A 12,608-nucleotide genomic window follows, 5' to 3' on the forward strand; every position below is an offset into this window, starting at 1 on the left:
TTGGTGGTGGTTTTTAGCCATCTGTTTCTCCTTGCCTTGTCAATTTCTTTCCAGTCCATTGTTCCCTCCTGTTCCTTTGTCTTGTTCTCAGTTTTACGTGTTAGAGATTTTCCTCAATTATGTGCACATATTTAAGAATGAGGTACTTGGAAGCTGACTGGCAGTTCCATGTACGTGGATTAAGGATTATCAATCGGTGATTGATCAAGTGACCATGTTTTTGGTTGTGAAGACCCCCAATGTCACCATAAGTTGTCTGTTTTTCTTTGGGCCAGTTTCCCAAGGGAAGAATCCTCCTACCTGGAGGCTTATAAGACTAGCACCCAGTATCTCCAGGAGCCAGGTTGGGAAAGGAGTGAGTGGACTTTCAGTTCCTCACGTGGACTTTTGCCCAGTTTCTTTGTCTCAGTAAGGTGCCTCATTTGGCATTCGGCCATGCCTCACATTTTGCAGTCCAGAGCTCCCCTGGCCTAGTCTCTTCAGCCAGGTAGCAGCTCTCCTTATGGAAATTGGCAGAGCAACCCCCTAGCCATGGCATGATTCAGTTCAAAGTTTTCTTCCACTGCCATGCGCCAGGCAGAGTAGAAAAAGATGAAAACCAAGCATCGCCACTCATCCACAGACTTTGTGCGAGCCTTTTATAGCACTTCTGACAGAGTATTTCAATTATTTGTGGCTCTGTATATTACATTGCACACATCTAAGCATTTAAGCAGTGTCTTAGGTCAGGTTCTCCCAGAATCAGACCCTAAGGCAAAGCTTTAGGAACTAGTGATTTATTAAGGAAGTGCTCCCAGGAGAAACCAGTAAGAGAATGGGAAAAGCAGGAAAGACAAGAGGAAAAAAAGTCAAGGAAGTGTGCAGTATCAGGTGAAGCCTCACCCTCAGCCTGGTCCCTAGGGAAGCTCTGCATGATGAAATTACACCGTGGTGCTTACACCCCCTCCAGCAAAGCTGGGCTTCTGTACTTCTGCACCATCTCAGTCATTGACTAAGGAACATGGTGATGTGTGAGGATGCAAAAACCTCCCAGGCATTTCTAGCTCTCAGTCTTGGTGAGGTGATCCGATTACCTGCTAAACTCTAGTGACTTCCCCAGTCATTCAGTAAAGGAATGGCAATCGCTCATAATTATAAAACACTTTGTGGTTTTTCCATCTCTCATGACAATTGATCTTTGAAACAATTTTATAAGGAGAGAACAGTATCAGTACCCCTATTTTTCAGAGTCAAATAAGGCAGAGATTAAATAACTTTTCTAACATCATCATATTATAAGCCTAGAGCTCATTCCAGCATGCTGCATCATATTTAAGTTTCATATTTATATAGACATGTGAAATACATATAAATATGAATCATTTAATTGGAGCTAACTATTGTGATGACTTTTATAATTTAAAATTACATGAAATATTATGAGGAATAAACTCTTTTTCAATTTTAAAATTATTCCCATATAGGTCATCTAACATTCCATAAGATGAAGTTGGGTTAAGTGAGGAGCTCCATATTAAGTAAGGTGTTTTTGTAGTTTAATTTCCACCATCATTCTCCCTGTGTTTCATACCTGACATGGTTTAATTAAAGCTGGTGTGAATGAAAGAAACATATTAAAAGGCTTCTGGAGCACTGCTAAAGATTGATTTATTTAGAATACATTGATTTATTTAGAATACATTTCTTTCATAACTTTCTCATATGGGCCTATTTGCATATGCTGCTACTTATGACTCATAACATTTCTGCCAAAATATGAATATTCTTCCAAAAATTTTTCCATTAGCAAGCACAGTATATTATTTAATAACTTAATGCAAAGCATAATCACTTTGCATGCTTGTTCCTGTTAATACTAGAGCACCCACTAACTATGAATCTTTCAGTGATATGATTAATTCAGAGAAGTTGAGAACAGGGGTTTACCCCATGGATTTACTCAGAGTTAAATAGCTCCTGATGAGTTAACTACCCTCCTCTTACTTGAACCCTGAGTCCTTTCTGGATTATCTAAAATAGCACTTTTCAAATCTGGTGACACATTAAAATCACCCGAGGACCTTTAAAATATACAGAGGCCCTGGCTCTCCAGACCGATTACATCAGATTCGTAGGCACTGGATAAGTTTAAAACTCCCCATGTGAGTCTATTATGCAGCAAAGATTGAAAGCCATTGATCTACAATAGAAGAAATGTTACAGGTTCATTGGTGTCAGGAGTAAATTTGGCTGTCTCCCACATCATGGTAAAGGTTTTCAATTCCTTTTAAGCTGAGAAGCTCTCCATTTACTTTGGTTGTTTTCATAGGCCTGGCCAACCAAAACTTGAGGTCACAGTGATAGCTAGTCTCCCTTTAACAGTTATTTAGTGTAGTTTCAGCGTATGAGAAAAAGGAATTGTTTTATCTTATATAATCTTGGAAGTGAAATTTCTCTTTGCCTTATTCTTCTGAGCATTACTTTTTCTTCTTCATGAGCTCACCAGGAAGGGTATCAGCGGCTGTCTCCTGGATTTTCAAATCACATTTTATATCTGCCTTTCATGAGCCTCATGTCCTATGGCTAATCTCTAATTCTGTTCTTTAGACTTTGGTGCACATACTTTTATAAGTATAATTCCATGGCCCTATCCATAAAGATTATAATTTATTTAAACCAAGAAGCTGCATTTTTATGTTTTTAACCTTGCTCATACAAATAGATCAGAGAGCCCATTTTGAGAAATGTAACTCTCATTTCTTTAGTCATTGCTTTTTTCTTACAAGAACAAATAGAGGAATAAAATATGATTTAAAAGGGTACCTTAACCTTGCCTTTTTGTTCCCTCCCGTTTTGTGAATTAATGCATGAAGATTATACTTAATCATTGATATGAACTATATGTATATATACACATGCCTATATGTGTACATTTATGTATATGCAATTATATTGCTGCACAGAAGAGAATCATGAATTCATTACTCCTCATATATACATACATATGTATATACACACATACATATACATACACACACATATACATACACACACATATGAGTCTTGGAAATTATATACACATCATGAATTTAATGATTATTTCCCATTTACATAGAAATATTTTGCACAATTAAAATATTCATATTTTAATTCTAATTGGTCTTTAACAATTACCGATATTAGACTTCCGTTTAGGGGGTATTAACTCTCCCCATGGTAGAGATTTTATTAAAGCATGATAATTAATATTATGAAATATTTTTAATAGGTCAGGTTTTAACTAAAAGCCCTCATTGACTACCTTTCAGATATATTTTTAAGCTTAGTAAAACTATATTCCATAGATTTTTAAAAAAAAACTAGTTTACCTATACTTTTGAGGATGATGTGTATTGGGTATTAAAAAATAGGTTTGTCTTTTAAAATTCTTCATGCTATTGATGTCATAATTGAAGAAATAATGGAAAATGTTGATTTGAAATAATAACCTGTATTAAACCATTTTCAAATTTTAATAAAATATATTATTGCAGCTTAAATGTAGTAATAAATAAGAATCATTTATATTCTTTGAATTTACAGATAAATTTTTATTAATAATATGTTTACTAAACTTCAACTTTTGGGATTAACTTTTGAGAAAACTTTGTTTTCCATACAATAACTTTAGTTTTCTTTCCTGTAATAATCTATAAGGAAAATATTTAGTAAAGTGTATGTGTGTCTTTTAAATTTTTAAATAATAGGAATGTATCTGACCTAGCAATATACTGTTATTTTCATACGATACAAAATAATATGTTAATGATTTTTCCATTTAATTACTATTTGGGTTTGCATTACTATCAAATCATTCTATTATGCATATGTTATAGTTCAAAATGACTTGATATATAATGCAGTAAAGCCTTGTGTCTCACAAATGACCATTTTCAGTTTCTTGGTAGTACAGAAGTGGAGCAGCCCAAAGGAACAGAAGTCGTGAGAGATGCTGTAAGAAAACTGAAGGTAAGGAAAAACACTCCAAATGTTTAGTGTATTGATCCTGTCTTAAGGTGACAGCCAATTGATGGAAATTCAAGGCATGAATAGTTTTGTGACAGGTATAAAATCACCCTGTTAAAAATGGGCTTTTGAACAAATATAACTAATTCAGGAAAAGTCGTTAATATAAATATGTACACAATTATGTTTCTGCATATAGCATACTATTTATAGTTTTCATAGGTGTAATTTCTTATTCTCAACAAAACATTTCAATGCCAATATTTTATAATGGTGACAGTCAGTTGTTTGCCTTTACTTTGCTTGCACAGTGTGGACTCATGCCCTCACTTAAAAACTGGAAATGGCCTAACAATTATCTCTAATAATCAGAATATCCTCTAGTTGAAATTCAATACCCAATAGCCTCACAATTTATGAATAACACTTAGAATAGAATTGTATTTAAACGTTTTTCAAAATGTTGCAAACCCTAGAAATGAGTCTAACTTCACTAAAATCAGAATGTCACACCAGTGTTTTATGCTTAGTATTTCTTTATACCTTAGAAGTTCTTTATTCTGTCAACCAAAATCCCCAAAGAAAAGGATTTATTTACGTAAAGACAAGATGAAATGTGAACAAATATTTTAAATCAGGTGCTTTCTAAACAATGTCCAGTTTTATATACCTTTTTTGTGTGTAGGATTCCATATATAATTTATTGGAAATGTACCCTTTAAGTAAAGAATATGATTAACAATAAAATAAAAATTATGTAGTGTGGTTTCAAGATGAATCCTCAGTTGATACTAGCTTTAGTCTTTCAAATTTCTTTCAGTATAAATGTGTGTTTACCATACCATCTTTCTGCTGATGGTGAACATTTTGTACATCAGGAAAGTATACCACAGAATAATGGTTCACAAACTAATGGAAATGCAAAAATGATACATTCTCTGTATTTTTGTTATCTTTTTTGTTGTTTATTTGTTTCCTTGTGTCAGTACTCAACTCAAAGCATACCAAGTGTATTTACATTTATTTTTTAAAGTGTGGGCTCTCACTCCTCTTTAATCCTGGTGTCATGAAAAAATGTCCAGAAGGTGGCACCAGTGCTCTACTAAAAGAATAAAATTTGCTTGGTTAACTCTACCATGTATACACATCCCCCATTTTAATTTCCTGCTCATTTTTTTTCTAAACACATATATGCTGACTGCTATTCAGTGTTTGATTTGATTTGCCGCAAAAGGAAGCAGTTCATTCTTATTCACTCCTTTTTCAGAAGTTTGCAATATCAATGTATTGGTTTCTCTCTCAAGAGTTAAAAAATGAAGAATAAAACAAGGCTATTTTAAAAAGTAAGGAGTGGCAGCAATGCATTTTTTCATGCTTCTATGTTTAATGATGACTGAGTAGCTTTCAAGAAAATTTTAAAACCTAAGTATTGAAGTTTTTACTTTCAGATTCTTCGTTTGTCAAAACAAGCACATTTTTCTACTTCATGATCATATTTTAGTCCAAGATTTAAGAAAAAAAAATTTTTTCCAAAATGTAGTACTTTTAAAACCCTTTAAGCTTTTATGTATTTAATAGCACTGCTAATATAATCAATTTCATTTTTAATGGTGGTTTGTTTATTTTTATTACTACAACTAGTAAAAATGTTAGTGGAGCTTGAAATAGTTAATAAACTTTCCCCCCTTTGGTGTTTACATGTAGACAAGTATTGGCATACAGTTTTAAAACTCCTCAATTTCCCTGGTAGTTAAACAGGGAGAAAGATTCATAGGCCACATTTTAGAAAAGGGAACATTCACTCCAGTGGAGCTAAAGTAAATGAGATGAGGTTATTTCATGAAAATGTTGCCTTGGGAATTACTGCCCAGTCCTGTTAATTCTCATCCCAGCACTTTGTCCATTTGAACTCATTTTCTCTGTTTTTTTCTTCATAACTAGTCATTTAGTTAATAAAGTGTTTAAAGCTCAATGCAATTATATTCATAGTAGCTTATTTACACATACAATTATCAGGAATACTTTCAATTACATATAAAGTAATTGAATAATAAAAATTAAATATAAAGTACCACAAAAAGGAACAGTAGTTTAATTAATTCTCTTTCTAAAATAATCTGAGAGTAATTGGCCCAAAGTAATAAATTAACTCTCCTGCCTAATAGTAGGCATTCCATTGGAAGTATAATTAGATTTCTTTAAAAATAGAAGGTCCTTGAGAAATGGGTAGAAATCATGAAAAGATGACATTGAAACTCAATTGTCTCTTTATTTATTTATTTATTTATTTATTTAGCAGTTCTACTTACCAGTGACATGTTTTTAACTAAGCATTTTACATATTTCAAATAATACTTTATCCTTCCCCAGCATCCAGTGTGATAAAGACTTGTTTTTTGTTTGCTTGTTTATTTGTTTAGTTGCTTGCTTGTTTAATATATCCAGAAACCTGCAGAATCCTTATGTTTTGCTTCCTTTGAATATTTTTAATGGCTTATTAGAGTCAAATCTTAATGATAGATCACTCTGTAGATGTCCAAATGAATCTACTGAAGCACAAATTGAAAAATTTATCAAAAAGTCACTTCAAGTATTAACAACATACAAGTAGAAAATAGGCAGAGAAAAGAATGCAGTGTAGGAAAGAATGAACAGCATTTAAAAAATGTTAATTAGAAGTATTTTGGAAAATAATTAAGAGGTCTTACAAGTAAGTAGGGAAAGGGACTTAAACTTATAGGGAGCATGCAAACTATACACTACAGTAAGCTTAAGTTTTAGAAAACTTTAGAAAGAAAGGAAAAAGAATATTAAACTCTTTAAAATATAGATAAAATGAATATAACCATAGTCATAAGAATTTTGCAACATATGTGGAAATATCAAAGCCAATGACCAGTATGAAACTTGATGTATGTGAAAATAGAACTAGGTATTTTATTTTGTAAATGCAGAAAATGTGCTGGCAATGGAAAAGATGGTATCTGCAAAACTAGGTTCTAGATTTAACTGGTACAGACTCATTTTATGGCCAAAGTAAATGATTACCTTCCCAGTCACTTAGTTTTCTCTTCTTTGAAATGGGATTAGATGATCTCTGAGATTTCTTTGGGCACAATTCCTTCATCTTGATATGAAGGAGAGAAAGGTTGCAGAAACCCTAGATCAGATATTTTATGGCTTTTTTTTTCCCTATTCTCTCCTCTTTTACTCCCTCTCTTTCTTTTCTCTTTCTACCTCAGCCATTCCTCCTACCCTCCTGGCTCCTCCCTCTCTCCCCCCAGTCCCTCCCCCCTTCCCACTCTCCACCCTGGCCCCTCCCTCCCTCTTTTCTTCCTTTCTTCCTTTTTCCCTCCCTCCCTACCTCCCTCCCTTTCTTCCTTCCTTCCTTCCTTACTTCCCTCCCTTGTCTTCCCTGGCAGTAAAGAAATAACTCAGCAGATAAGTTTTGTATTAGCAGTTGTTTTGTAGTAGACTTTTTGGAAAAAACGGAAAGGTCCCACAATTCTTGTCAGAGGTCACAGGCATGGTTGTGTCCAGATGTGGAGGAAGCCACTGCTCATTGTTTCTGGAAACAGCAGCACAGCATGTAGGACACAAACTTATAATGCATCTGCAGCCAACAATGGAAATTGGTTTGCTCAAACCATGTAGATGGAGAGCAGCTGATTTATTGTGTAAGCCTTCTTATGTGAAAACCCCAAATTGTTTTAATTATGTCAATTCGGGCAAGAAATCATGAAGGGAAAGAAACAGTAACCCACATTTTGTGGGGGAGAGAGCTGGGATAATTTTTAAAGTTCTTCAGTGAAGCAAAACAAGCTTCTTAAAGACAGAAAAGAAAATTTTCTGGCACAAGTTAGGTGAATTCATGTGCAGTATGTAAGTGCTGGATATTATTTAAAAAAAAAAAAAAAAAAAAACTGCCTACATTCATAGAACAGGGAAGACAGCAAGCTGAAAAATTATACCACCCAAAATGGAATAAAACAAATGGTACCCCCTGGGATATCAAGCAGATGCTTCAAGGCATTCATATATGCATTAATTATATTACCCTCCACAGCAGTGCAAAACCGTGGGAACAGAAAAAGGCTTTTAACCACTCTCCACTCCACTTATGCGTATTCACATCTGCCCTGAATTAATGTGAAATGTACAGTGCAATAAATGACACACAAAAGAAGGTTAAAACCACACCCTGCCCTACATGTAATCTATTTTCAGTGGTTAGGATGAGCCATATGCTGAAAATATGCTATACTAGAAATAATATTTTGAAGCCTTGGAAGAGGAGTGAGAGACCCCAGATTTTTCAATAGATTTCTTTCCATTTCTTAAAAAGAAATGTGGGGATACAGAGGAGAGGAGGAAAGTGGGGAGAGACTACAGTAACCTGATAAAATCAAGACACCCAGTAAACTTTGAATTTCAGATGAACAATAAATATATTTTTTAATGTAAGTAAACCCCTATGTTGCATGGTCATACTTATACTAAATAACATACATATGCTATATGTGTATGTGTGTGTGTCTATATGTGTATGTGTTTGTATCTGTGTGTACATGCACATATATCCATTCCAAATAAAAGACTTATTTAAAACTATTCATTGTTGAATATTGAAATATTATTGGACTCCCTTTTTTTGTTTGTTTTTTGCACAATCTGGCAACACTGGAAGAGAGAAAGAGACCGCATCTATATAGTGAATGAATTTTTTTTTTCATTTTATAACAGAACATAAGAATTTATATGTACTTACTAACTCAATGAGAAAGTACAAAAAGTACTACAAAAGCATTGAAAACTGTTTGTGTTTTTAAGATAGTTGCTATAGTTACAATTCTAGACTGAGTCTAGTTCTACATCTGAGAACTATACCTGAGCCTTTGCTTCAATTTGAATATCTCAATCTGTCTCTTTCCATTCACTGACTTGGTTGGTAGTGGAGTGAACCAGACTAGGTAAATATCTGCAAATGACTGAGATGGCATATCCAACAGCTGGTGAACTGCAAATTCTCAAAAAAAGATTAAAAACAAAAGACTCACAGAAAAATAAATTGACTTCTTTTTATCTCCCAACAGAGGGTTTTCAGTTTTCTCTGCTGTTTGGTGTGTGTGTGTGTATATATGTATAACCATGAAAGAAGTGAACTTAAAATATCATGTTTTTAAAAACTTATTGAAAATCATGCTAAATTATTTTTGTAGATTACTATGAATTTGAAATATTTATAAGGCTATGGTAATGTTTATAAAATACTTCATAATGGGCAATGACATATATAGTGAAAGTCAAAAGAATATAAACCCCAGATGTTTATTTGTTTGTGTTAATCCTCCATAGAAACATAATTAAAATTTTATGAAAAATTTTCCACTTTTAGTTTGCAAGACATATCAAGAAATCTGAAGGCCAGAAAATTCCTAAAGTTGAGTTGCAAATATCAATTTATGGAGTAAAAATTCTAGAACCCAAAACAAAGGTAAGGCAGTTTCAAATCCCTGAATTGAGCTTATTTTTGAATGTCAGAAGGAATCTAAATTTTAGTTAATTGCAAATATATTTCTATTTAATGAAGATTTCAAATTTGTTTCCAACTGTAACGGCTTAGTTATTAATTAATGGAAATTTAAAACTCAATAATCTTTCAGGGATGGGGGCCAACTTTTGGGATTGCTTTCTGTACACTCTGTTGATCAGCCTATGTTTGGGGCATAAGAGTTTTATTAAGTGTATTCAACAGTGTTTAGACTTGTATTTGGGGATTTTTCTTCATTTTCTGTGAAGCAGCTGCATACAGAATAGTTCACTGAGCCTGAAAGATAAAAGCTTCATGTTGTTTATGAAAATGTCCTGGACTGGCTCTTACTTTCTCTAAATGTAATCAATATAAACTGAAGTTTCTTGTATTTAAGAGCCTTTGTCCTCTGCAAATACAAGAAAAATGTTTTAAAATATCTCCTATTCTGGATTCAAATTCATTAATATCTACTTTATTCACATTGCCTCAGAATTATGCTTTAGTAATTATGTGCTTTAGTAAAACCATGACAGTCAGTTTGAAAAAATTGTTTCACATTCAACTCTAGCTATGTTATGAATACATATCATCTCTACTTTCCTCTAACACTGTAACGTGAATACTGACTAAATAATGCAATTTGAAAACCCAAAGCAACAGATGATGGAAGTGTTTTTCACAGGTCTGCAACTTTGCACTAATGCAATGCACTGCTAATACCTTCTTCTACGTGAACACCAACTCCTGTCACTGACTGTACACAGTGTGGTCTGTGGAACAGCAGCCTCGGCACCGCGTGGGCGCTTGTTAGACATGTAGACTAGTCATGCCCTTTTCAGTCTTACTGAGTGTGAACCTGCAAGTTAAGAAGAATCCCTGTGATTCATAAGCACATTAACAGTTGAGGGGTTCTGATGGAGTACACGTTCTTGGGACCTTATTCAATAGCCCTAATTTCCAAATTGTAGTGCATAGAACAATAATAATAATAGTAGTACTGATACCTGAGGCATTATTAATATTACCTGAGGCACTTTTGCAAATATAAATCGTAGGCCCTACCTTAGCCTTAAGAATTAGAATTTCTAAATGTGGAAATTTTGCACTTTTTTTTCCAAATTTGAGAACAACTAGGCTCTCCTATGGATGCACCCACAGATATTGTTCAATTTCAAATTAAAGAGCAATGGCATTGCTTGAAAGTTCCCAAGTCATGAATTCAAGGCCTCTCACAACTATCCTGCCTAATTTCCTCCCATTATCCACCCTCCATGTTATTTAACAAAAAAACAAATGGAGACTTTTCTTTGGTTATGGCTATCCAAAAATACCTAATGGTGAGGTGGCTGAAAACAGACAAAGGGAGTAATGAAAGGATAGTGGAAGGGAGAGTCAAGCATATAACACACTATATGTAGTCTGCTGGAAACAAGGCAGTTGAAAGTGAAGCATCGTCTTCAGAACACTTGTTTGGCTGAAATGAATTCATCCAGCAAGGGTTAATTACAAAAGAACAATCTGCTATTGAATCAATATGTTACAAAGTGGCAGTAAGTTGAGGAAGCAATCAAGGAGTAGTCTTACCATATGCAATCAAATAGAAAATAAATGCATTTCTTTTTAAGAATAAATAAATACAGTGCCAAATGTCCAGCCAGAACATGTCATTTGTAGGTTTTCTTTGTGTTGAAAGTTTTCTTCTCAACCTTATAGATTCTGTAACTGTTTGTGTGTGTGTGTGTGTGTCTGTGTGTGTGTGTCTGTGTGTGTGAAATTAATCATTAATTTCATTTTCATCTGAATGTTTGGGTCTTGTCAAAGCCTATCTTGAAATATGTAAAGCTGATAATGTAAATTTATGTATCATGTATATGTGTTCTTGTCCCTTTTGGCTTGAGTCTATCCTTCATGTTTCCTAGGCTATAAAAATCTCACCAAATTCATATATATACCATACTCTATATACCAAAATCTATTTAGCTATTCTCACAATACTGAAAATTCTGAGTGTTTCAAGTTTTTCATTAATTGATACAAAGTTTAAATATTTAGAAAACACAAAGATGATTAAATGCAATATACAGAGGGAATTCCTTTAGTCTTTAGAATTGAGAACTTAATAAAGGCATGTCCTTAAAGAGCACAAAATATAAAGTCTTAAAATACCACAAGATGACTATCACTAATATCATGCACATGTGTGTGTGTGTGTGTTTTGTGTGTATGAAGGGAAAGAGAGATGCGTCATGCAAATACAAATGTGGCAAACATTACCTAGAGTCTAGGTGATGAGTATATGGGTATGCAAAGAACTTTTTCTTTTATGTAAATCTCTTATTTCCTGCATAATTTCATCGGGCCTTCCTTGTAAATAAGATTATCTTCTCAAATGAGAGCTATGTGAAAAGCTCTTTGAAAGCCTAGCATCAACCAGTTAGAAAATGATTGAGGAAAATATGTTTCTTTTTTCTCCCCTGGAGAAATACTGGGTTGCAGTATTTATCTTTCTATGGACTAGCAGGTTTGATTCAGTGCTTTTTGGAATCTGGATGGTAGATCTTCCTGATTCAATGCTCCGTGAAGAAAAATACAGAAACTGCAAGGGTGACCTTCACAGATAGACAAATATATGAGCAATAGGAAGACATGGAGATACTAGTTAAGAGGAAAACTAAGGATAACATGGTTTTATGTGAAATTGTATGCAGGTGAAGCAATGTTTAAACCTAATATTAGCTAGTAGAAATGAGATAAAAGGAAAATGTTCTGGTTAAAAGGAGTTTTTGAACCCTAGTTCTCCTAATTATGTAACCTTGTGGAAGTATCTTAATCTTTGTGGGCTTCAATGTCCTCTTATGTAGAATTGCAGGAGTTAGAGTAAAGATCTCTTCAGATCCTTTGCAGCTCTGAAAGGCCATGATCCTCTTGTATTTTGCTTGTGTCTTTCTAAGTACTGTTGCAAGTATCATCTCAGTTTAATTCTTAATCGGAAGGTCCATCTCCATTACTTATTTGTTTAGATTTGGGGTGTACATAATTATAGAAGCAAAGTTAGATAGATGATTATTCTGTTTTTAGAGATGTAGTCATA

General features: G+C 33.8%; 1 protein-coding gene across 5 annotated transcripts in view; it reads left to right on the forward strand.

Moving 5' to 3' along the window:
* Positions 1–12,608, forward strand: part of GULP1 (GULP PTB domain containing engulfment adaptor 1) — a 322,123-nt gene that overhangs the window by 267,427 nt on the left and 42,088 nt on the right. For all 5 annotated transcript variants that reach the window (XM_037849955.1, XM_037849952.1, XM_037849954.1 and 2 more), the window contains 2 exons: positions 3,916–3,987; positions 9,380–9,478. In XM_037849955.1, coding sequence (XP_037705883.1) covers positions 3,916–3,987; positions 9,380–9,478 — 171 coding nt within the window. The remainder of the gene's footprint in view (positions 1–3,915; positions 3,988–9,379; positions 9,479–12,608) is intronic.

Source organism: Choloepus didactylus, chromosome 9, assembly GCF_015220235.1.
Source record: "Choloepus didactylus isolate mChoDid1 chromosome 9, mChoDid1.pri, whole genome shotgun sequence".
NCBI classification, from domain to species: Eukaryota; Metazoa; Chordata; class Mammalia; order Pilosa; family Megalonychidae; genus Choloepus; species Choloepus didactylus.